General features: G+C 32.7%; 2 protein-coding genes across 16 annotated transcripts in view; one reads left to right on the plus strand and one right to left on the minus strand.

Moving 5' to 3' along the window:
* LOC141459144 (cytosolic carboxypeptidase 6-like) overlaps nucleotides 1-2,160 on the minus strand; it is a 33,075-nt gene extending 30,915 nt beyond the window's left edge. For both annotated transcript variants that reach the window (XM_074137799.1, XM_074137798.1), the window contains exons 1-3: nucleotides 1,952-2,160; nucleotides 1,528-1,860; nucleotides 1,295-1,454 (exon numbers count right to left, since the gene is read on the minus strand). The gene's annotated coding sequence lies outside the window, so the exon portion shown is untranslated. The remainder of the gene's footprint in view (nucleotides 1-1,294; nucleotides 1,455-1,527; nucleotides 1,861-1,951) is intronic.
* Nucleotides 1-26,354, plus strand: part of fne (ELAV like RNA binding protein found in neurons) — a 113,184-nt gene that overhangs the window by 14,707 nt on the left and 72,123 nt on the right. For 6 of the 14 annotated variants that reach the window (XM_074137804.1, XM_074137808.1, XM_074137815.1 and 3 more), the window contains exons 1-5: nucleotides 5,001-5,061; nucleotides 5,160-5,366; nucleotides 18,909-19,167; nucleotides 20,826-20,929; nucleotides 22,402-22,555. In XM_074137804.1, the coding sequence (XP_073993905.1) occupies nucleotides 5,343-5,366; nucleotides 18,909-19,167; nucleotides 20,826-20,929; nucleotides 22,402-22,555 (541 nt within the window). In that variant the 5' untranslated portion in view covers nucleotides 5,001-5,061; nucleotides 5,160-5,342. Of the gene's footprint in view, nucleotides 1-2,219; nucleotides 2,400-5,000; nucleotides 5,062-5,159; nucleotides 5,367-16,203; nucleotides 16,779-17,054; nucleotides 17,207-17,332; nucleotides 17,355-18,908; nucleotides 19,168-20,825; nucleotides 20,930-22,401; nucleotides 22,556-26,354 lie in introns of those variants that run through there. The other 8 variants (XM_074137806.1, XM_074137818.1, XM_074137813.1 and 5 more) reach the window with 8 other exon arrangements.

Genomic DNA, 26,354 nt, shown 5'->3' on the forward strand with positions numbered 1-26,354 from the left:
AAATCGTCTCAGAAATCTCCACAGAACATGTTATCCACTTTTTGTCGAACCATTGCTGCTTTGGTCTAAATCTGTGAACTGTTGTTTTTTTTATTGCAATTTTTCAGTTTTTCGCAATTTTTTTAAAAATAGCTTAAAGGATTTTTTTTTTGGTGGGGGTAAGGTTTTAGTAATTGATAAGCTCTACTCTAAAGTGCCTCTTTATGACATTTTACTATAACGCTTACTACTACTTACTACTTAATATCAATGAACATTAAAAACATTGTTAGAATTCTAGGTTTAATTAAAATCGGTTGAAGAGATACCCGATTTTAAAGAATATTTTTATGAGAATTTTGGAATTTACAAGAAAAATGCAGGACCGATTTCCTTTAATTTTTGGAATAATGATGGCACGTTATCATATTCTATTTAGATCATTTATACAAAAGGGCAGATATTGGTCTAGTGGTTATGAAGCGTGGCTTTGTAAGTGAGTGATCTCTAGATCGATTCCCGTGTGTATGTACCTACTCTTTATTTGTTTAGAGAAAATTGTTAATAGTAAAGTAAGTGCTTTCGGCCCCGCCCATGACAACTAATTGGTAGTTAGACGTTAAACCCCGCCTGCAAAAATAGGCGATTTCTTTATATTCACATATATATGTAAAATTTTTAGGAAGTTTTATCTGTTTTTGCATGTATAAAGGACGGAGAAGTTAGTGCGCTTTTGCTATTCGCCAACATGTGAACCATTCATAAATCTCAGAAACCCGTAACAACAATCTTCATTCTTGAATTTATAATAGTCAAAATTTTAACTATTAGTTTTAACAAAAAATTTTTATTCTAGAATTTTAATATTTTCGGTAAGAAAAAGTCGTGTTAGTGTTCACTCCAAATTTTGAGGGGATTCTATGGGAGTTTTCATTTCATTCAACTACCCGTTTTATAAGTACGGTACCCACAAAATATTATCGAGACAAATGTTTGGTATTGGATGCGAAAAAATTGTTTTTACAAATTGGTCTATGTGTGTGTGGTAAGTGTGTTTGTGGTAAGCACAACTCAAAAACAGAAACCTGCAGAAAATAAAAAATTTTGGTAAATGTTTTAGGGTGCCATTAGAGTAAGATTTGGACAAAAGAAGAAGAAAAAAAAAAAAAAAAAAAAAAAAGAAGCAACCAAAGGGAAGTGTCACGTTACTGAATTGACTTGCTATAGAAATTCATCTTAGAATTGACAAAAACATTTTGCTTTTTGCAAGTTATTAATAAATAATAAGAAATATCAAATTCTTGGTTTGTGTCACCTTTTATCAAGGACCTTACTCAAGGGCTATAATGGTCCTTGAAGGACCCGAGCCTCAGCCGCTACAACTCTCCACCTCTCTCTATTTCTTGCCGACGTTCTCCATCTCTGCTGACCAAGGGCTTCCAAATCTTCCTGCACGTCGGTCAACCATCCTTAGTCTGTTCAAAAAAAAAAAAAATTAGAAAGAAACTAGTTTGTTGAATCTTCGAAATACTATAACAGTGTAGAAACCTTTTTTAACAAAGGGCTGCTCTATGGTCCTTTAATAATCTTGTTTATCTTTAATTAAATATTCGATCTTACGTCTTTCTCGGCTATCAATTCACATTCATCTTTAACAAGTCGATTTCCATATACGTAAGTTGTCAAGCTCTGTCTACTTTGCAGCCTTTTCCGCGTCAGGCTGTCTTTTGCGTCGTTTTACTGGGGACACGTTCTTTCCTAAAGCAAATGGTCCAACCACTATCCCATCTTAATTACTGTTAACTATTCTTCTTCAAAAAAACGAGCTGTTACAGTTTTGCATTCTATCTGAATCGTGATGATATCAACATGAAATGGTACCTGCATTAAAGAGCCATAAATTCAATATAAATAAATGTTATCAACTGTAAATGTTTTGCTAAAAATTCCGAATTTGGAGAAAATCGCTTACCACAAATAGGAACCCCAGACGATTTTAATTTCTCTCTTTTTTTTCACAAACTTCTATAGTGTGGAATTTTAAGTATAGTACGAGGAAGTTAGAAATTTGTTTTCCTCAAAAATCCTTTTTTACAACAGTGAACCAACAATGAAACCATCTAGCTTTTATTAACAAACTGGAAGTTTGCAACAACTGAGTGAAGGTAGAACTTGGAGAATTGTAGTGAGAGAAGGTATTCTGAGGGTTCACTCCAGATTTAAACTTTACAGCTGGCTTTATAAAAGATGGAATTAAGATTTTGAAATTCAAGGCTAATTTTAAGTTTGTGACCAAACTGAAAAGAAGTCAGATTTGTTCAAGTGTTGCCAAAATAGTCTAGCAAAGTAGTTTTAATTTTATAAGTGGTTTTCGAGAGATCGCCAAGATAGAATGCTTATTTTTCCATCTTTTAAAAATGGCAAGTATTAAAAAAACTTTAACTTGCACCAGCTTAATTGCCACAATTTGTAGTTTTGAAAATAGTTATAAAGTTCGTAATGAAAATGTGAATTAAGCTGTTAACTTTCTACCAAAACACGCCTGAAATACCAAAATCGTTTTCAAAAAAACTAGAGGTCGATTAAGTAAAGTGGCACTTCTAGCTGGAAAAAAGGGCCATACCTAACACCTTTTTCATAATTAGGAAAACCTAAAACATGCATTGCAAGTGAAAACTCTGATTAACATTTTTGCCGCGATTACTATACTTTTGGTTTCAAAGATAACTGCGGGTATAATTTTAGTAAATAGATACAATGGTAAATTTTAGTATACACTTTAGAATAAATTAGACATGGGATGGACCCGGTACCTCAGACAATACAGCTAAATGAGGCAAATTGTAAAACTCCTTGTAGTTTATTAAAAGAACCCTCATTCTTGCAAGGTTCAATGTTTATTTCTTCAACAGTTGTTTGGGATATCAACTTCTCTAGGCTTGAAGAGCAAAAGATTTCATATGGCAAACTAGCGATTGCAACGCAATCAGAATCGTTTCCTCCCTTCACCTGCCACAATCTGCACCCCACAGAGATGTTTATATTCACTGAACCAACCGTGCCTAGTAACAATACTCAATACCAAAGAGACTCAGCCTGGTCCGTTAGAAAACCCAAGCAGGACTTGTACCATTTGTCCTTGACTTTCTAAAGCAAATGACTTGAACTTGTGTGTCTCACGACAGCTCTGAGTAACTATGACTCTAAACAATTATCTTGCCTACCATAGAAACCTAAAATTTTATTCGTTAGAGAATATTCTACTAAGGTGTATCAGAAAATTGTACGTTACTCATATTGCAGTTCAGAAGTGGTTTGCTTATCAGGTAACTTCCTATGCTTAACTTCTTATTAGCTTACTTCAGTAAAGATGGACTTCATTTTCTTTAACTTGAACTCATTTGTGAGCCAACAATTCTATGAACTTTCCGTCTTTGAAGCAAAAATCCTATACTCTTTGTTAGCAAATTTTTTTCCCACATAAAAGCCAGGCGGAAAAAGGGCTATCAACTGTGTCAGCGAAAAACTTTAAATTGAAATCTTCCATTACTAAGAACGGTTGATGTGACTTAGACAGCCTTTCTTGATTTGTTGAAGGAATTCCTTTTTACCATAACAAAAGACGGATATTTTTCATTTTTTTGAATAGCTTAAAATCAATCATGCTCTTCATAGTTTCAAAACATATAAGCCTTTTTTGTCTCAAATCTGCCTTTTGAGACGACAGCTGGTTGGCCTGATGAAATCCACTGTTCTTGTTTTCTGGGTTGTCCAAAATAAATCTTCTTTTCTTCTGTTAGTATAGTTTGGTGAAACGAAAATCAACAAATGGACTGGTTTGCTTAGACTTGAAAACATTCTTTTGCATTAAAAGGTAACAAAACTTAAACGACAAACTTTTTGGCTCACCTCTTTAAAGTTTAAAAGTAACCTAGTCAGGGACTAATTCTAAAACTCCGTGGCGCTACAACGCGATGTGGGTTCTGGACTCCTCAAGAACCTTAACCAATCGGTTCGGTCTTGCGCTGCAGTCTTTCAGTTTCTTGTGTGCAAAAGGTTTCTAAGCATCAAAAGCAGTTGGAAGCCGCTCAGTCAGTAGCTTCTTAGGGATCTCATCGTTAGCCATCTGGAGAATGTATTCAGCCCAGTCCAGCTGGTAAATGTTGGCAGGATTGGCTTTTGGGAGAGGCGGTACAATTCCAAGTTTTGATCTTCGTCACCAAAATTGACCTTAGCAAAGACGAGTAAGATGGGCCACGTTTCAGAGCCATACATCAGTTTAATGGCCATGACTTAGATGGATGGATGGAGTGAAAGAGGTTGCGGAGAATTTTATCAGAGTGCGGAACAGGTTGGTTGGTGCGCAAGACCGAGGAGGCTACTTCAAGAGGCCAGTACTCAATGTAGTAGCTAGCTACTCCCTAATTATTAGCCGCGGTATTATTCCAACAGACCGGACGGCCATTAGTTGAATCTAATTAATCTAAGGCAACTCCTTGTTTCGATCCCTTTTAGTTTTTAATTCTGAGCAGAGGTCTGATTGTATTCAAAAACACTACCTAATAAGGAACTGTTCGTAAACAGTATAATGTACTAACTTGAGTTTAAGAGGGGAAAAATGCACAGACTTTTTGTTACACTTCATTCAATATTATTAAAAAGCGAGATCATTCTTCTACTGTCATTTAATTTGCTCTTGTAACTTTCACTCCAATATTTGGTTAAATCAAAATTTTTTAAATTAATATTAGAAACCTTTTAAACTTTGTTCATACACAAACCTTTTTTTTTTCAATATAAATGCACTAGTCTCCCTTCAATTCTCCCAATTTATTAATGCCAACCCACAAAGTCATCACAGAATAAATCATTATTATTTTTTGAGAAATAAATTCGTATTTGAAAAAAAAAGAAATAGTTTGGATGTGCGTGTGTATGTAACTCATTTAAGTGTTTGCCAGTGTGTGTGAGTGGACTTTGCGAGCACCTTTTGAGACTGCTTTCAATAAATTTTTTTTCAGGTGCTCCTAAAACGTATTGATATATCGGCCTATATTAGCGTCAACTATGTACTTCGTACAGGTGAGGACTTGCAATAAATTTTATTAAAACTAATAATTTTAATTTTGTTAATTAAGATAGATTATTTAAATTAATTTTTTTTTTGTTTACATTTTAAGGAAACTTAGTATGTAATAAGAACTTGATTTAGAAAGCAAGCCCAAATTGAAAAATAGCTCTTAATCCAAACCATCCACAGAATCAAGACTTTAATTTCTATCTGATAAAACCTAGTACACAACTAGTTAAGTGCAGCATAAGGCACATACTACGGACATTGGCCTGCTTTCTAGTGGCCATCTATGAAACCACTCAACACAGCTAAAGTGACTACATTTTTTTTATGCTTTAATCATTTATGTATTTATTTTTTAATTATTCTTTAGCTTCCGCTCTTGCTTGGACCATTTTCAAGGGGATCTGATCTTTAATTGCTATTACTCTCACATTTTTCAGCCGGCCCACATATTGCACAATTGATAAAACTGTTAAATATTCACATCAACTATAAAATTTAGAATATATGTTAAACAAACCATAAAAGTACAAATAAAAGCAGAAATCATTGAAAAAAAAAATCCTCTTCAACAGATCATTTTGTACATTGTCTTTGCACAAAACAAAAAATCTCACTCGAAAGCACTTGTTTAATGCTTATAGTTAACATTTAAAATTTAGTTTTTAGTATTAGTCTAATCAAATGTGCAATATGAAAATTGGTAAAAATTGTGAATGCAATAGTTTAGTATGGTAGAGCAGCTAAATAAAACCTGTAAATCCTTGAAAATCGTGTAAGTGAGAATAAAAGTATGGTAATAAATAAAAAATAAAGGACCAAGGCATTCAATGATATAATCAAACTATTTATATAAATTAAGGTTCCCAAATAATGTATAAAAAAAAAAATTAATTATAACTCAACACTACTTTCTCTTAACTGCAACTCTCATAATTTTAACTTTCAAAGTAATTTCTAACAAAAGTCTGTGCGTTTTTTTTATTTCACCGTAAACATAAAAAAAAATTTACTCACTGATTATTAATAAGCTTACCGCTCCTAAATATAGGCCAATATTTTTTAAAACAATCTGTGGAGTCAATTAATCTATGTTGGTCATACCACCCAGAGGGCGTCAACTCGGACAAAATGATTTGGGTACGGGCACTGAGAGGTCTTGGGAAGTATAATGTACTATGCTTCATCCATACCATCCTTAGCTAAATATCAGTGCTTAACACTTGAAGAAGTCACGCGGGATCTTTATTGCCCTAGCTGAAGTTTTTGATACGTCTCCTGTATTAAGAATGTGCCAGTTTATATTCTTCATAATTTCAGTACCTTCCCCATTTAGCATAAACCTAATCAGGTATAGTGTGGTTTTGGCTATTTGTGTTTCAATTTAATAGAAATATTATATTTGTATATATTTTTTTACCCTATGCACCCATTAGTATGTATTTTTTTTTTTTTTAGTTTTTAAAGGTTAGGCATAATTTTTGTTTATCTATAGTGAAATATGTTTATACTGGTTAATAATTTCTCAAGAAATGTTGTCAGTTTCTTAATTTATTATTTTGAGTTCCAAATGGTCCATATTCCACTAACTTAAGCCTATAAAATAGAACATTAACAGATTACGCGCTGAGGAAGACATTGCAGATGACTGTCATCAGGATGAATAGGTATATATATTGATCGTATAGAGATGTTCTGTCATCATATCCTTCGTATGGGACAATAGGCACTTCGGCAAATCGGCTAAGCTAGTTCTATGAAGATGATAGTGGAGTTTGATAACCTATGTTTAGACTAAACTTAAGCTACTGCTTCATATCTTGGCAGATCCAATAGGAATCGTTTCTTGTGTTAAGAAGGACATCCCTGCCCTTTTTCTCATTTCTAAGGAAACATTCCTTGCTAGCAGCAGTGTCAATTCTTTTAGCGTTAGATAACAAAATAGGCGATTTGGGCTGGGGTTAGGCAGATCCGCTCACCGTATTCTTTGGAATGTTATGAATCCAACACTCAACACCTTTGAATCAAATATTGCATTTTTCCATAGTTATAATCTGAAATCCCCTAGTTTTGCGTGGGGTGTATTTTTAACCAGACAAAAGACCTAACGGAGCAAACTATTCTGAATTCTGGTCACTAAATTAGTCTCGAAGTAGGCAATAGAAAAATTAACTATTTCACCTTGCCAAAAAAAGACATCATGATTCCTCATTAAGATAGATATTTTCTGATCAATGCGGAACCTTACAGAAATGCAATGCAATGGCCGCCTAAAGTTGCACGTGCTGGTAACATTCTCAATGCGCTCGTAAATGAATGCTGTAACCCTGTCTAACATACGCGCACATAGTCGAATTCAATCTCTACAGGTTATGGTTGAATGATTCACGCGTACACCCAAAACAGTCTGGCGGATAGTGACAAATGGTGGCCCAGCTGATGCCCAGCTGGCGTCCTTAAAAGCCGACAACTGTTTCAACCCTTCAGGCGACCAGTACTGTACACGCGCCATCTTGAATATATTATTATTATTTTTTAATGATTAAAAACTAACTCTCTTTTTCCAAAATTATAATTTGCACTAACTCAACTAAAAAAATAAAATAAATCTATGTGAAGAATCATGAATGTAACTTCCCCTTATCAAAATTATTACCAAGTAATACGATTGAACATCAGACTCAGATAGTTCTTTAGAGCCAGGGCTCATCCCACTCTTTCCCCAAAATTGAACTGGCATAATTTTTCAAAAAGAAAAGAGAAAAAATTGAAAAAAAAAAATCAATTCTGTATAGTGGACACTTCCAAAATAATCGATTTTGCGTTTGCATAAAACTTTGCGGTGTTTCTATTGTAATACCACTTACTTAATAGAGATATTACAAAGTTCTTGATGAATTGACCTATTTAGACATACCGATTAGTAGTAAACAAGCAATTTTCCTTACTTTGGGGACCACAGAACGTATTTTTTTTTTCAGTGAAAATCAAAATGAAAAATCTGCACCAATATAATTTTTTCTCAAAAAATGAATGGCGTATAAATTCGCAAAACTTTCTTGTATCGTAACTTATACTGTCAAATTTCTTTTAAAATTAGAATTTTTACTGCTTGCTGAATTGCTTTCAATGTGACTTATGTTCACCATTATAAAGCGACACTTTTTGCATTCCCTAATTGAGTATTTGGATCATGTAAATAATCAAATTTGAGATTTCACCCGTTAAATTATGTTTTAAACACACCTGAGTTAAAAAAAAAAAAAGATAAATAACAAAGTTTTTCGCGCATTTTATTAGTGTGTGTTTATGGCCAGAATATTTTCCAGGCGGGGGCTTAACGTCCAACTACCATTCACTTGGTGTCGTGGACGGAGGCGATTAGCAAACGTACTTGACTATTTTTCATTTAACCTTAATGGTTAAATAAAATCCAAGGCCTAGACCGGGATTACCTAGACCAGGAATCGAACCCAGTACCACAATGCATATTAGCTTTGCAGGTCTCGCCTCTTAACCCGCTCGGCTACCGTGGTGCCTTTGTGCCCAGAATATCTCAAATAATATTTAATGAAAGCTAGAGTTAAAAAAATTTTTTCGTCCCATTGCCGCTCCTCATATTATCACTTCTAATTAGTTTAAGCTGAATTCCATCAGCTGTAAATCCGAATTTACAGATGCCATTTCAAGATTGTTTTGTTTTGTTTTTTATTTTTATTTTTTGCTTACGATAGTCTCGAATACGGAGCCAACAATTTTATTTAATCGTAGGATGCTACGTAAGCACCCAGTTATTTTATTTTAAACATTTTCTCATACAAAGAGATCGGTAAGGTTTTTAGGGAACTTAATGTTCTCAGTTAGGCCAGTGAATAATATCAAGTAGTATTAAAAGCTGTTTGAAGTCGAAAGTTAGCAGCACAAATCGATTAACTGGAAATGCGATTTAATAGAAAAGGAAGATTTTTAGTTTTAATTTTTACGTAAACGGCTATATCGATTTTTTTTTTCCAACCTTTGATACTAACTGCACTAATATAAACTTATTTTAGTATTTTTATTTGAAATATTTTACTGGAAGGTTATTTTTGAGAGGTCGGTTGCTCGATGCTGTGTTATCTGCTGATTTTTGTTATTTTCTTTCTATCAGAAATGCATGTTTTTCAGATTCCTGAGTCTTTTTTCTTTTTGTCAGTTCATGTATGTGTGTGTGGTTAGCGTAGTGCAAAAAATGAAAATCGTAGTAAAATCAAATTTGAAATTTAGTTTTTATTTTTGCTACCAGAATACGTGCTGATAAGGTTTTGTTTTGATAGAGGCTATTTTTTTGTTTATTATTTTTTTTTTTCTCCGGCTTTGTGTAATCATAAAGATTACATTCAAATTTTGTATGTTTACCTAAGAGCTACTTTAATGAATTGTTTTTTCTGTTCTTTTTCGAATTTTTTCACCTTTGTTTATTTATAGCCAACTTCTGATTAGGAAAGGTAAAAATAGGCATTCCTCTAACGTGTCATTTTAGTATTATGTGTGGTTCTGCGTCTTAGAAAAATATTATGGATTGAATGTGTTACTGCAGTTACAACTTTAAACACGACTGCTTTTTTTTTGAAGTGTGAATCTTTTGAACGATTCCTATAAAAGTGTACTGTTTTAAATATTGATTGTTTTGGGACGACGCGTTTCTTTTAAATAGCCCTTTCATCCAGGCGGGAGTATTGGTGCATCCCTAATTCGTGTTTTCTTTTGTATATCCTACGGGTTTACTATCTTATTTTTTTTTTACAACGCGAATAGCGTTGCCACAATTCCGTGTTTGCTGAAAATCGTAAGAAACATTGACACAACTAAGAGAATTGCAGTTAGGGAAAGTCTAATGACTGAATCATATCAAATTATTTACTTTAAATACTAGTAACAGTTTTTCGTGTGGAACTGAAATACAAGAATTGATGTCCCATAAACAAGAGAAATGTTTGTGTATGCGTGTTCCAACAGAATTTCTTCAATCCGAAACTTGGTATTACGTTTTATTATTTTAAGTTCGCACCTGAAATTATAGGTTTTAGTTTGAACTCTGTCAGCTAAGTGTAACATTGCAGATACAACTATTCAATTATACGCAATTTTCTCATAGTATATACTTCTAACGTTTTCTTTGATCTTCACATATACACATTAAGACCTATCACTTTTATTAGAAAACTTGGGTTGTTCAAGATTCAGAAGAATTTTCTTTTAAGAAGTTCCTTTAAAACAATATATTACAGAATTCCAAGTGTCAGAAAAATCTTTTGAAAGTAAACGTGATTTTTTAACATAGAACTTTCAGTAGTTTGGTATTATTTGAAACAGGTTCTTGAAATTTTATTCCAGCTGTAAAATTATTCACCTATAATTTTAATTTTTCACATATTTTTTCGGTAGGTGCGGGATATGGAGGTCCGAGAGTTCAGTTGTTTGAAATCGGACAGGCTCTACCATCTAGTGGCAATTTTCAGAACTAAAAGTTAATTATTAAGAAAAATTAATGTTATCACGTAGTCATCATTTTTCTTGTAGTGTTTTTAAACTTGTCAGTTCTTCTTTACTGACTTTTCACTTCAAAAAATAATTGACCATTTTCTTCTAAGGTTCCATGGAACAAAAATCCATAAATACGCTCCAAAGTCTGATTGTTACAAAAAAAAACATTTTATATTAATCTTTAGGCTAATGAAAGTATTTCTGTTAAAATTATGGCCACTTCAAATAGTTTTATTTAGTAGGCTTTGATGATTTCTGCCTTGCGATAAAAAAAAAAATATATTTATAACATTCTACAGCAATTGAAGCTCTATGTGATATATATGGAAAACCTCCTTCGATCAGCATCTTACAAAAATTTCATGGCATCGTGTTGCTATAAACATTAGAAAGACAAATAAATTCAGAAATAGCGATTATGTGTAGTAATTAGCTTCAGAGAAAGCTATTTAAGCCCAAGTACTCCTGAAATTTGAGAAAAGTAAAAGTAGAAATAGCTTAGACTCCACAATTTAAGAAAACTCACATGTTTTTCGTTTTCCCGGGATTGTGAAAGAATAATTTATCTTAATTCCATTTTCGGCTGTCTTTCTAAGAATTTCGTTGCGTTCACTTCCAATAACTAAATAATTTTTTTTTTTACAAAATAGTTGAATGTTATATTTAGCTATTTAAATATCAAACAAGTTTTGTTCTAGGAAGATATTGCTCAGTAACACGACCCCCGTCAGACTATAGAGGGGAAAAATTGGAAAAACTTGGTGGCAGTGGAATTTCTTTTAGACCCACCCCTATAAGGGAATGAGTTCTAGTCGACTACCATTTGTTTCGAGTCCACAGAAGCTTTCTTTGCAAAAATAATAACTTCTCTTAGTGAAAAACTAAATTAGTAAAGTTTTTTTTCTTCTAAAGTCATAGAATGTATTAGTACCTTTTGTTTTATTTTATTACTATTTATTTTTTTACCATATTTCTGTACTTATATTTTTTCATACTCTTACTTCTAGTAAGAGGAACTATTGTAGTCGTGTAAAAAAATTCCGAAATTTAATTTTCACCGAAATATTTGTCCTCAGAACGCAACAATATTTTTGCTTATAGGGCGCGCTAGTTAATTTAGGTAGCTTTTAAGAAGGTTATGTTGCATACAAATTTTAAGACTGTGAGTATTTTTAGAAAGACTTAATAAGATATTTAGATGTATTTAGAATGATTGTGAAGATTTGAGAAACTGAACCTTTAATAATTAAAGTTGTGTGTTGGTTTATAACTGTGTTTTATAATTTTAGTAGTTTCATTCTACAAATTTGTGGTCACGTTCTCAGTTTTTACTTTTAATTAGGACTTTTTTTGCATGTAGATTATAAACGTGTTGTGTTTAAGAAAATAAGTAAGAAGATAAAGTCGTATTCAAAGAAAACAATTTCAGCATAACTCTAATTAATAATCTAAAAAGGCGGTTATCGTGGAATAAGGTTAAGAAATTTTCTAGTTTTTCGTTTTAGTAAAGTTTTTGTTGATTATAAGGTAAAGTTTGGCCACAGTAATTCTACCTTCAATGTATGTGAATCAGTTCGTAAGGTGAGAAAAAGAAATAAGAAAGGGAAAACATCAGAATCGGCTAAAGAACTGGAGATTGAAAAGCCTCCTGTATTGATGAAAACTACCGCTTTTGGAAATAAGAAAACTGGACCGAAGAGCAGTCTGTGGAGCAAATGTGGAAGAGGAGATTCAGGAAAAGGAGAGAATTATATTTGCTTTTCTAGCAATGTAGAAGGCAAAGAACAATGAAGTTATTGAAAAGATCTTGGCCGAACTACAAGTGGAATACTCTAAAAATATAGTGACAAAACTGGATGCCCTTAAAAAGAAATTAATGAAAATAGGCAAAGATGAAAGATGTAGTAAAACAGCCGTCAGAGAATGCAGAAGAAGGTGAAGATGATGACGAGGATGTTAAGAAGAAAAAGAACCAACAAAGATATAAAATAAGGGAACTAGTCTCAAGAAGGCAGTCCGCTACAGAATATAAGAATACTGTAGCGATCAAGTGAGCACAAACAGGGTCTGGAATGAAATTAAAACCTAAATATATTTGCTCAATACAGAGTGGCTGCAGAAAAAGTGAAACTTACTTTTATGAACGTCACAAAGAAATGAACAGCAGAATATGCTGCATTTACCTCGACTTGTGCTAATATATGAAGCATGAACGTAGTGAAGGCTCCCAAACTGGGAACTGTACGATGGCCGAATGTAGAGTGCGCTAGTTGATCGATAAGTATAATTGAATGCATGTATATGTTTGTGTGAAAATTATATAATATATACATATTATACACACAGGGTGACCAAAGTTATATGCTCCACCAACTTTTTTTTTTAACGGCGGGAAATTTCGAAAAAATAAAAAACACGTATTTAATCATTTTTAGTCTAGTTTATTTTCAGTGATAGACCCATTTTTTTAAACCCCTGTATCTCGAGATACAGCATTTAACTTTGTTTTTTCAAATGGAACGTTATATTTTTTGTTGCATATTTTTATAGTATTTGAGTTCATAAAACAAACAAAAAAAATTTTTTTTTGAAATCGGTTAGGTTTTTCAAAAGTTTTGATAATTTAAAATATGGAAAATAAATTCAGTTTACTGTCAAAATTACGTTATTTTTTTTTAAAGAATCTGTTCAAACTGGGCACAATCAACGGATAGGCAAGCCAAAACTCTGGACTCCCACGCGTTGCTTGTAGCAGGATTTATGGTGGCGAAGTCAGGATCTAGGCAGGCTAGAGTTATTCGACGTATCAGATCATCGACTGAAGCCACGGGATTAAGGATACTGTACACTTTATTTTTTAGGTATCTCCACAGAAAATAGTCCATTGGGGTTAAGTCCGGAGAGCGAGGTGGCCATTGGATGGGACAATGCGTCCTTAAGCATTTTTCATGTAAATTTCTGCCCAGGTAACCTCGAACCACTCTAGCATTATGTGCTGGGCAACCATCTTGTTGAAAATACATATCTAGCCGACGTTGTAGAAGAACATCTTCAAACAGAACTGGCAAAATGTCTCTTAAAAAAAAGTTAGATACCTTTCACCAGTTAAGTTCTTTCTGTAGAAGTATGGGCCGATTAGTTGATTTCCTAAAACTCCACACCAAACGTTTGTAGAAAAAACAACCTGAACGACGAATAACTCTAGCCTGCCTAGATCTTGACTTCGCCACCATAAGTGCTGCTACAAGCAAAGTTCAGAGTTTTGGCTTGCCTATTCGTTGATTGTGCCCAGTTTGAACAGATTCTTTAAAAAAAATAACGTAATTTTGACAATAAACTGAAATTTGTTTTCCATATTTTAAATTACCATAACTATTGAAAAACCTAACCGATTTCAAAAAATTTTTTTTGTTTTTTTAGGAGCTCAAATACTACAAAAATATGCAACAAAAAATATAACGTTCCATTTGAAAAACAAAAGTTGGATGCTGTAACTCGAGATACAGGGGTTTAAAAAATTGGGTCAATCACTGAAAATAAACTAGACTAAAAATGATTAAATACGTGTTTTATATTTTTTCGAAATTTCCCGCCGTTAAAAAAAAAAGTGGGTGGAGCATATAACTTTGGTCACCCTGTATATATATAAAAAAAAAAAATCATAGAATGCTCAACTTGTTTGTATGATCGGCTTTGGTATTAATATTTAAGAAAAAATAAATATTTAGGAATTCTGACTTTCCTGAAGCTATTTTACAATTCTTCGTTATTTTCACTTACGATTTTCTTAAAAATTAAACCAACTTTTCTGAAATATCTGAATTTTTTTTTTCTGTTTGTATAAGTCTTTGTGAACACTTGCACGTCTTACTTAAATTTCTTTGAAAAACTTATTTGTGTAAAAAAGATTGTTACTTTTATATATACAGTATATATATATATAAATGCATGAGTGTATTCGTAAGTGCTCTATTGCTACTTCAAATTAAACCCATTAATAGTTTACTAAAAAAATGTTAAAAAACCGTTTTATGCAGTCCCACATCCGCTGTACGTATTCAATCAACTGATTTAAAATTTAATACTAATTCTTTTTTTTTTTTTTTTTTTTTTTTTTTTTTTAAGATTCAAGGCGCGTCATAAACTGAGGTTACGGGCGCCCGGATCTTTTTTTCAGTGTACTGCCAGCCTCCGGACAGTGTTCACTTGTTATAGACAACACTGTCCATTACCGGACAAGTGAGCTAAAAAAAAAAGCTCCTAAGTAGAGAAAATCTAAGCTGGATTCGAACCCGAGATCTCCAATCGTGGGAATCCAAATACGTTAACCTCATAGCTAATCCATTTCCAATATTCTGTATATTTTGCAGATTGAACAACAAAAACTGAATCCGTAATTTGGAGCAGTGGTTTTTTAATTAATCGTTTTTAAATTATGGGCCACATTCCATTTAATATTTGTCTTGACACTAACAAACAAAAGTGTAATGTACTAAATTATGATTATAGGAGAGTAATTTAGGAAGATAATAAATGAACTCGTGTGTCGCATTTTCATAATTACATGAAATTTGTGTATATATTGCTAACATTGCTTCATTTAAAACAAATAATAAACAAAAGAAAAATTTAATTGTAACTTATGCTTGATATTTCTCATAAATTTCAGTCAAATTTTTGGCCATACGAACTTCAATGCTACTTGAATTCGCTGCTCTAAGTTTTCGAGTTTTTCGTGTTGACTTAATCGAAACAAAGAATTCCCGAGCCTCCATACATTTTTTGTTTTCAGTTGGAGAACATTCATTCTTTTTTTGTACAAGAATGCTTCAAAGGGGCATTTTTCAATGTTTAATAATTGTAGTCTGCGATTCAATATGTCTTTAATTTAATTTAATTTGTTTAAATCATCTGTCTTTCGATTCAAAAGAAAATTTATTTTATAAAGTTTCATTTTATTCTTCCGACAATGATTCTAACGATTTACATCAATCTCTTGTAGTTTTATTCATACTTGCAAATGAAACTTTTTGTCTAGGAAACATCATTCAAGCGAATCTCTTAGCGAAGGGGAAATTGGCCTATCATTATACGTGCCATTTTTAGTATAATACATTGCGCTAAAAATGTGTTGACCAATTTCCGAGTCGTGATTCCTAAGGGGGTTCTAGACAGTTGAGAATTGGGTTTCATCTGAAGTTTGAACGCACGCTTTTCTCTTTGTTTTGAAATTCGTTTTTAAAAGCATTGATGATTTAATAATGTTTTGTGGGAGCTTTGACTTCACGCTTCATTCAATGGTGTAATTTAATAATAAACTATAATTTTTAGACAGCTAACTTCCATCACAATTTCTAAATTTTAGTTAAATTGTTGTACGATAAAGTCGCATAAGGTTCACGCCAAATTTTTACACCAAAAACGCCCCCTCCCCTTAATGGGAAAGACTTAAGAAATTAAAAATTTAAGTTGTTTTCAGAGTCCACGCATGCGTTTGGTTGTTGCATTGGTGGGAGTAAGAACAGTCTTTTTATATATACTGTGAATACAACCGAAATGTTTTTTTACTTTTAAAGTGAAGATAGTTGGAAGATTTTAGTCTACTATAGGAAGCCTAGGCTAAAGGATGTGTTATGAATTTGTACAGTTTGAATGGCTGAACAGTGTCTAAACTTAGATTAACACTGCACGCTTCTAGTCTTGCCCCCACTACATAATATATACATACACATGCACACACCCAAACGCACGAGTATAAGCAAGACCCTCACCCATACAAACAACACAAAATTCACCGCCTTCAGTTTTACCCTCCGACTTGCTTTAGCGAAATCAGCACACCACTTTTTTAACAGTGTTGTACAGTAAAAGAAACCCTCGTGTTAATGGGGGCCTCTACGGTGTGGTATTTTGTGTACGCGTCCCAGAGAAGTGAAGCTGAATAAAACTGTAGCTTACATATTATTATTTGCAATTAAATTATTTATTTCATGATTTATTATAATTATTTTATTTTATTTAAATCAATAGTAAAATGTTGTGGTTTTTTTAAAAAAAGAATATTGCCATAGTGAACTCCCCCCAAGGCTGAAAGTTTTATTTGGATTTTTTGTGTTTTGATTTAAAATACAAAATAATTTTAAGTGAATGTTTAATAAAACTAGGATTTCCATTTTTCTAAATTAATTATTTAAAGGTAAGCAAAAACAAATTTTTTCAGAGTCCACTCTTGAAATTTTATTTTAAAAAGAACTTAAAAGAACTAAGTGCCCCCTCAATGAAATTTCATAAAAATTAAAAACTCAAATTTTGTCTTTTAATTTTAAAACTTAGCAGACAATTATAATTTCATTTTATATTTTTTATAAAAAATAGTAAACTATTAATAATGTATTGAAACAAATTTTTTAAAATAAAATGTTTTTTTTCCCCCCCATGTTAACCTCTTTAAAAATATCCTCCACTAAGTTGAAATTTTTTTAAGGCTAGGGTACGCTTTGTGTAACACCTATATTAGAATTTTTTAATTGTGTTTAAGTATAAGTATACATAATATTCATATTTTTACTTATGCAAAATTAAAGAAAAAAATGCAATTACAATTTTCTACAGTTTCAGTCAATTGTAAGTCGATCTTATTAAAAAAACAACTGTGAAATTTGAAGTGAGCATACCGGTGTAAAATAAAAACGAAACTTTTAATTTTTCTTAGTAATTCAATTTTTTAAAATTTTGTTTTTCGTTTTTAAGGAAATAAATGTACAATTTTAAAGTGAGTATACTAATTTCCATTGTTTGCAATATATATATATACATACACATATATGTATATAAAAAGTAATTTAATTATTTTTAATTTTTAAGTAAACATGACTAGAAAAAAAATCCTTTTTCTCAGTCTAAGCTTTTGTGGAACATAACTTCAACGTTGTAATGAATATTCTTTACTAGTTTTTATTGTTAATATTCAAAGTATATAGGTTCTTGATTAAATTGTTGAGCAATTTTAATTTCAGAGAAATACTTCTTAGAAATGAGGTAGATTAAGTTGTTCTATGTCCAAAAGCTAAAAAATATTTAATAGCTACTGACCCAGCTGGGTTTCACTAGAGTTTAATTTATTTTTCAGTACATACCAAGTGCATTCAACCATTTCATTTCAATGAATCAGTCACAAAACTAACTGGAACATACAGTTCACTTGATAGATTTCTAATGCCAGTACACAGCGAAAGTATTTCATACAGCTCCTAAGTGTTTCCTTTCTTCACAATATTTAACCCTCTTCTTAAGAAAGTTATTGATAAAATTGCAATGATTCTGCCTACTAAAAAAGTTGACCACTTCTCCGTATGAGGCATTGTCTTTTTCCACAGAATTAGACAATCTAATCTCGGATCTTCTGCCTGAAGTAATTGAGTTAAGTCATGCGAAGTACTTACAAATTTTTAACCTGCTACTTTTATAGTTACAATGACAGTAACAATTACTTTTAATGCATAACTGGGGCTTCTTTCTTCTTCTCTTTTTTTTCTAAGGTATTAAGCACATCTCCCTCCAAATCTAGATCTATCTACTGTAAACCTATGTCCTAATTTTTTTTAACTCCTTGATGTGCAACCAATCAGCAAATCTATTATTTCGTCGCAGTGTAGTTGTCTTTGTATGCCACAAAATTGTTTCGAGACGGCAGCGGATGGCTCAGGACCCCATAACGCGGTTATAGATTCTACCTTTGTCTACTCGTTCGCTCTCTCATATTAATCCGGCATGTCCTGGGAAAGAGTAGCTAGCTGGACTAACTGTCCCTGAGTTTTTCCACTCGTTTGATAAAGTTGATAATATATTGTAAGATAAGAGTATTGGCTGTCTAAAGTGTTAAAATAGAACTATTTGAAAGAAACCTAGTACTTAAGAAGAAACTCTGTACAATCTAAAGATTATTATAATATATGGTTTTAATAAATTTTTGCACCAGTTTTTGTTAATTTCTTTCAAGTTAGGGCATTTAAGTTAGTCATCATCTGAGTTCATCGGTGCCTGAAAGCCTTTTACAGTGCGCTGCCGTTCACAGATACAGTTCTCACGCTATTAAAATTTTTCCATCACTGGACAGAGTTTTGTAAGAGGCTGCTTGGAAGAAAAAAAAGTCATAGGGTTAGCAGCTGGATGAAGGATCCTTTGCCTCCGCGAGGGAGTCCAGAGCGCACTAACCATTGAGCTAAACCCTTTCCTAAAATTTGTTACTTTTATTTATTGTGACTATTTTTATTTAAGAATGATCTTATTTTAAATGTTACAATGATAATTTTATTTTGTGTTGAAGCTAGCGGAAGAAACCATGATTAACGGAATGGACAGTATGCCCCAACAGAATGGCTCGTTGCACGCAAGCTCTACAGGATCTTCTGGCAATTCTGCGACGACCACTGGTGGAGGTGGCGGGACCAACTCACAGGAAGAGAGCAAAACTAATCTAATTGTCAATTATTTGCCACAGACCATGACCCAGGAAGAAATAAGGTCGTTGTTCTCAAGTATTGGGGATGTAGAAAGCTGCAAACTGATTAGGGACAAAGTTACAGGTAACTACATATTACAGTTCCATTAACTATTTTTCGTACTTGGCAGTCCGTTTTCTTTTTCTGTCATAAGATTGTCGAAAAATAGCCTCAGCAATTTTCTTCGATAATTTCTATAAAATTCAAGGTAATGCATAAATTCGTACAGTTTCTTTTACCAAAGCACGTTGAATTTATTATTCAGAAATAATCTGCTTTCGTAATTTTTTCTTAATACCTCTTGTTTCGCAAAGTAGCGTTTGCAACGCAGTTAAAGGAGTTTTCCTTTGGATTATTGTCAGAGAATGCTAAAACATGATCACTGTCCAAGATATCCTTCCATTGACCCACAATTAGGTAGCCAGAAATCTAACTCTAAAAAATCTGGTGTGATCACGTACACTACTTAATATTAATGCAATAATTACAGCTTAGTCGACAAACTTTCTTTAACATTAAAAATAATTGAATATTCAGTTACCTCTATAACTAGATGTTATATTCGAGAAAAACGAAAAACCATTCACTAACAAACTAGTAATTTAAGTTCAGCACTTTTCTTCAACATTAGCATTTTAACTACACATTTAACTTTCTTAATAATGTATGTGAGACCTAAAATTGGTACATTATATACTGTATTTTTTTTTTTTGGACGCATCGACTGCTGAGGTCATTAGCGCCTATTACATATTAAATTGTTATATAATGAGTTCATTGTTTTTCAACTTTTAAATCAATGTAATTCAGTTGTAGTGCAACGAGTGTGCAACATTTGCAGATTGTAGGAGCTCTTTCAATAAAATTTTTAAAAAGTAATGTTAATTTTTTCAGGTGGGCTTAACGCCCTAGTAACAAATTAGGTGTGGCGAACGTGGGCGGAAGCAAATTCTTCCGCTATTATCATTATTCTAATAAATAAATAAAAAAAGTTGCAAGCTAGTCTCGAACTAGGGGCCTAGTACCACTTACGCATGTAACCTGTAAACCATTAGTTACAAGCAAGTCTCAAACTGGGGACCTACTACTACTTAGTCTGCGCATCATACCTCTAAACCATACAGCCCCAACCTCAAAATGGGTATTTCTGGTGAAAACTCGGTATCGGAAATTTAGTGCGATTGCCGTACTTCCTCTCATTAGAAATAATAGAAAGTAAAACTAGTTCGTGCTGACACCATCCAGTCACGATAATGAAAGATTATGTTTGGGCAGCAAGAGGCTAAGCTAGCTTCCACAATTTTTAAAGGGAACATTCAATCTTTAACTTCCCTTACACCATCACGGTCAGTATAGTGTAAGATAAATCTCCTTTGCAATAATAATATACACCTACGACTGCAACTTATACATCACTCTACAGTACTACAGCATTGTACAATGTGCTATATCTTCCAGCTATTAATGCTAATTATATTTATTAAGTTATTAATATTATTAAAAAGCACAAATCCTTATTTATTTTAAATTTATTTATTTTGGCGCATCAACTGCTTTGGTCATCAGGGCCACACAGATCCTATTAATAATACAGATTGTATTATATATTAAAACTTGACTTCATTTCCTTTAAAATGATTATTAGAATTTAAAGTTAAAAGAAAATAAGTTTACTGGAATATTAAACGTTGTAATAATGTACTACCTTTCGTTTTTAATACTTGATAATTATTTGTTGACAGGACAGAGCCTGGGATATGGTTTCGTCAACTATCACAGGCCCGAAGATGCTGAAAAAGCTATAAACACTCTGAATGGTTTACGATTACAAAATAAAACCATTAAGGTAAGAGGATTGAAAATCCCTCTGACTGCTTCATTCCCTTCAATCCTGCATCACATTATGTTTTACTTGTTTTTTTGTTTGGTTTTACAAAAATTATTTTAAGTGTTTTTTTAACTATGTAAAACATGACTTTTTTGAGAGTTGTGATTTGAGTTCATACAGTGTCATTTTGCTGGTCGAAACTATTAAACTATTTACTATTTAAATATATATACTATTTAAACCTGGCCGAAAACCAGTATTTCTTTGTCACTGCCTTGTTTATTTGCGGGATATTCAACATTTAAAAATAGTTTTTCATTTATATAATTTTAATAAAACAGTGAGGGAAAATAATAACGAAAGTGTCCGCCCCAAATTTTCGCTTTTTAATCTGCAAATTGATAATCATTTCAACCGCGTTAGTATTTTTGAACAGTCCCTGAAATATTGTCTAGATTTACCTGGCGGAAAGATGCAACTGGTCTGTCTGAATAATCGTAGAGAAGCGTGAAAGGCTGTAACTTTAGCAACTTGCATAAAAATGTTCTTAGTAATTATGACTGACTATTGTAAGCATCTTTCTACTAGCTGTTGTAACCTTTGCTTACACTTTGCTTTTGGGTTTAGTATCAGAAAAATTCCAGCTTCCAAATATTTTCAAATTCGGTAAAGTAATTTATTATTTTGCGCAAAGAAAGCATGGCATGTTTATGAAAAAAATAGCATTCAGATGGAACCAAGTCTAAACTATACGTTGGTATTAAAAAAAAAAAATCAAGTTCTTTTTTTGTTTTTGTTTTTTCTGACGCAAGGCCGAGCTTTTATTGCGCAGTCACAGAATTTGTTATTGACCAAAGCTAGCGTAACGCTGAGCCATTTTTGTGTTAAGTTATATTTAGTTGTTGGCACTGAAAGGGAATTCATGGAAAATTCTTTAAGAATAATTCGTGTTGTTTCTCACAGCACCGAGAAAAAGCAAAAAGTATACCTAATGAATTCTTCGAGCACTTTTAAATAATGTCAGTTCTGCTGCAAGTACACCATTACTTGTAGCTTGGATTTTACTTAATATCTGCCTCTAAAACTTCATCAAATTTAAATGAGACCACTCTTAACCTTTGTTTTTAATAATCGCATCACCATTATACAATTTTTGAAAGCAACATCAGGCAGTACGTTGATAAAATACATCTTGCCTTTTGATTTCACGTTGGGCGCGCATAACTTCACCTTTGTTCCATTAGTGCCATGCCGGTATATCGCAAGATGACATTCACGATTCTTTAAAAATACTTACAACTGAATTGATTATTTTTGAAACACTCTAGAGAGTCAATACGGTGTTTAGTAAACATCATCTTTGACCATCTATGTTTGTGTGGGATCACCTTTATATTTTAGCCATAATGTATTTGTCAATAAGACTTCTTATGATTGTAAGAGAAAGTCATGTGATTGTTTGACGCCAAATTATTATTTTTGACTTGCAGGTGTCTTTTGCCCGTCCAAGCTCTGAAGCAATCAAAGGTGCAAACCTTTATGTATCCGGTTTACCTAAAAATATGGCGCAACAGGATTTAGAAAATCTGTTCAGCCCTTATGGACGAATAATTACGTCAAGAATTCTATGCGATAATATTACAGGTAAATTGTATTATTTGTATTATCTCTTAATTTCTTATTATTTGATTTCATTTTTTTGAATTCGTGCCGTCAAATTTCTTACACAGTTTTCATCATGAAAGTATTAATAAATAGAGCTTACAAAAAGCTTAATGCTCTAGATAAATAAGTTTTGCTAGACATTAAAATAAAGTTTTTAAAGGCTGTGTTTAGGTTAGTGTATAAGTAACTAGCTTTTTTAAAAGAGAATTTTTAGATTTTATTCATTGGGTTGGAGCCTGACCCTAATGATGTCCAAGCAGTCTTGAAGATATTTATCAGCCATTTTTGTGAATTTTAAGTTTTAGGTTAAATTAAACTTACCAGCTGGATGGTGGACGATGTTAAACGAATTGAATACATACTTGTCCCCTTACGCTGAACATAGAGTCCTTAAAAACATGGACTGCATATTCGAGAGTGTTCTGTTAGGGACACGAACAGTTGCAAGACAGAAGGATGGGAGGGAGTTAATGTTTGATATCTAGGTGATCCTAGAAAACTTAAGTCAGTATTAATTTTTGCTGCTAAGACCACAAAACTGGGATAACCAGTTTCAGATTAGTTACTTTTTCGGTTGCTTAAAGGCTTTTTGGATCTAAAATATTGATGCAAAACTGGTGCTGGGAATGCTAAAAATTCTATGAGAAAATGTTTAGCCAAAAAAGCTTTTCCTATCTGGATTTGGTCAAATTTTGTGATAAGCAGAAATTTTGCAGTAGGTCGCCTAGCCTAAGTGGATTTCAGGTGAAATTGTTGACTGCGTACCTAGAGAGAGGTTTACAGTTGCAGTTCCCCCTCAGAATTTTTTTCCCTGGGAAAATGTTATTAATATTAAACATGGTAGATCTGTATTTATACATTTACTGTTCATAGTGAAAATGGTTTTAAAGTATTTCATTAAAATCGCGATTAACAGAAAATAGTAAACTGTTTGCCCTGGAACAACAGGTGTGTTTAGAATGTATACATGTATTTAATTTAAGACGCATCAGCATCTTAGGTCATTTGGGTAAAGAGCCTGCATCATTAAGTTAGGGTATTCTCTTTACATATAACATTTCCAACACCGGAAAGTAATTTATAAGGTGCGCCCAGAAAGAGAAAATAAATCTAGGGCAGCCAGCTGGACGCTAACCTAGGGCCTCCACATGTTAGTTCGATGCTCTAACTCCTGCCCTTTCTTTTGGGATTTTATTAAGTATTCCAGTGGCATTTTTCTTACATTCTGGTGTCGAAATTACATTCGAGAAACTCCTTACTTGTTAAGTTTTTCTTGAAAGTTTTAGAAAATTTTTAAATTTAAAGTTAAAAATTTCCGGTCAATTCTAATCGATCAGGATGGTAGATTTCTGCATAATAGCAGCAATTTGTTTTTTGTTTAATTTTTTTTTGCAAACCACTAGTCACAAAATCCATAGCTTTTGGAACTATTCTTTTGGTAGATATACCAGAGGAAAAGGGGGCACACATTCCTAGTTTTTCTAAATACGCCATCGCTTCCATTTTGCGATTGCACAGCCATATAACTTTCACTTCTCATGCTTTGAATACCAGTTTAATCAAAATTTTAATCCATTATTATCTTTTGTGAAACACAATATCCGGCCTTTCACAGCGCAGTTTTGCGCTAATACTACCTAAACTCATCATATTTAAGTGCCGCACTGGGATTTATTATTTTATAATATAAAAGACTCAATCTGCTTGAAATCCACGTTTTATTTAAAGCCCTGATGCACTATCTGGGCGGCTTGGTTGTACTTATAATCACTTTCAACCAGTTTTCTGCACTCACTCAGGATATGCTGAAAGGCTATCAGATTCTCATGCTAATCGTGTGCTTCAAATAATTTATTATAATAATAAATATTAATTTATTTACTTCATTCTGAAGGGCAAGCATAAATCCTTCCGATTCAGAGAACAGAACCCACTTCATTGCAAACAACTAATGAATAACTAATAATGTACTCATGTCTTGAGGATGCTTTCCATTCAAGACAATTGTTCTATTTTCGATCCATTGTTGCACTGTGACTGGGCTGCTATATTAAAGGGAATAAAGGAGATCTTATTATTGTTATTTATTCCTTATAATTAATCTGAGAGAAAATCTAAGGGTGACACCACTGGATTCGAGCCCGGCACCTCTGGCGTACCACTCCAGCACTTATCACTCAGTTAATCCCAAAAATTATTATTTTATTCATAATATATTTTATTTAATTGTATTTACTTCTATGCACGTAATAACTGTAGAACAGCATGCTACATTTGATTTTAACTAATGTATTTGTATAAATTTTTAAAATATTTCAACTAAGAAAGGTATATTTATATTGGCTGTTCTGGTGAAAGATGTAGGGTGCTCAAAAAGTGACCCTTTTTTTAATAAAATATTGTTTCCTTTAAGAATATGTTGCCATTATGATTAATTAACATAACCACCTTTCTTGCACCCTATTGAAACTCGCGCTTGCAATTCCTTTAAGTGATATTAATAAGTTCTTCAATTTTTTTCTTTAGTCTGTCGGTTGGTATGTTGCCGTGCATTATTTTATTTATTGATTTATTTATTTTCGTTTTCGAATCGTGATAAGATTACGTTCTTCATAGTACCAGAAAAAACTCATGACTTTTTTCTACTCAAATTGGCCTGGTGCACCTACCGGATGTGCTGCTCTTGACCGCGATTCATTCATTAGACCAGCTGTCTCAATCATTTCGATAATTAAATCCATTTCTCATCAGTAGTCATTGTTCTTTTGTTAAATCGTTGTGTGTAAGCACAGTGACTCTTGCACTTGTACCTTTGGTTTCATTTGATTCGACAACTTCCCGTAAAGTTCCTCAACGGTACTTGATGACCGCTCTGAACGTGCTTTTCTATTCTATCTTAACACCACTATTACTTTTGTGAAACCCAGGCAGAACACTGATCAAGGACATCTTGCCCTTCTATTTCACTTATAGATCACTACACAAAGAGAAGAAAGACGTTTTTCTTCTTTCTCAATATTCTTATGAATCTTTTACTAGAAGTATACTTACTATTCATGGATGGATTACATTGGACTATCCCACAACATTCTTGGCAACGTAGGGAACTGCTTCTTCCTCATGCAGCAGTTGTTTTCATTTCACGATAAAGGATATTTTTACTATTGTTGCATGTCTATCTCTTAACGCTAAATATCTTTATCATAAGTGTGAAGGTAACAGAACAGTCTGGTTATATTAAGTTTTACTATCAGCATGTAATTTACAGGCCTACGTAATCTTTTGTTATTACCTCTACAATATCTCTGTAATCTCTTAATCATTCATTACACATCTATGTGTCGCATGTAGATTTGCATCTTTTAAATACTTATATAAAGATTTGTTTTTGTCATAACTGAAAGTTTTCACACGAAAGCATGGCGTAACTTTTTTCAAAAAAGAAAGAAAAATCTTCTGGAAGAGTGCAAAACTTAGTAATGCACTGCTCTGTTGGAACAGTTTTCCAATACACTGGAAAATACATATATTTATTTTGAAAATACAGGACAGTTTTTTACAGTAAGTTATTTATTTATAGCAAACAAAAAAAATGCACATGCGCAATATCTCAGATTATATATCGATATATTTATAATGCATCTGGAATTTAAATACAAATGAGAAAGAATTACTCTACGTAGATAGTTGCAGTACCTGCTAAGCAAATAAATCTTATAACGTACTTTGCAAGAAAAAAAGTTTCTTTATTGTGGTAATAAGTAACATTTTTGAAAGA

Source organism: Rhodnius prolixus, unplaced genomic scaffold (genome assembly GCF_049639745.1).
Source record: "Rhodnius prolixus isolate KJV_2025 unplaced genomic scaffold, Rpr scaffold_11, whole genome shotgun sequence".
Taxonomy (NCBI): domain Eukaryota; kingdom Metazoa; phylum Arthropoda; class Insecta; order Hemiptera; family Reduviidae; genus Rhodnius; species Rhodnius prolixus.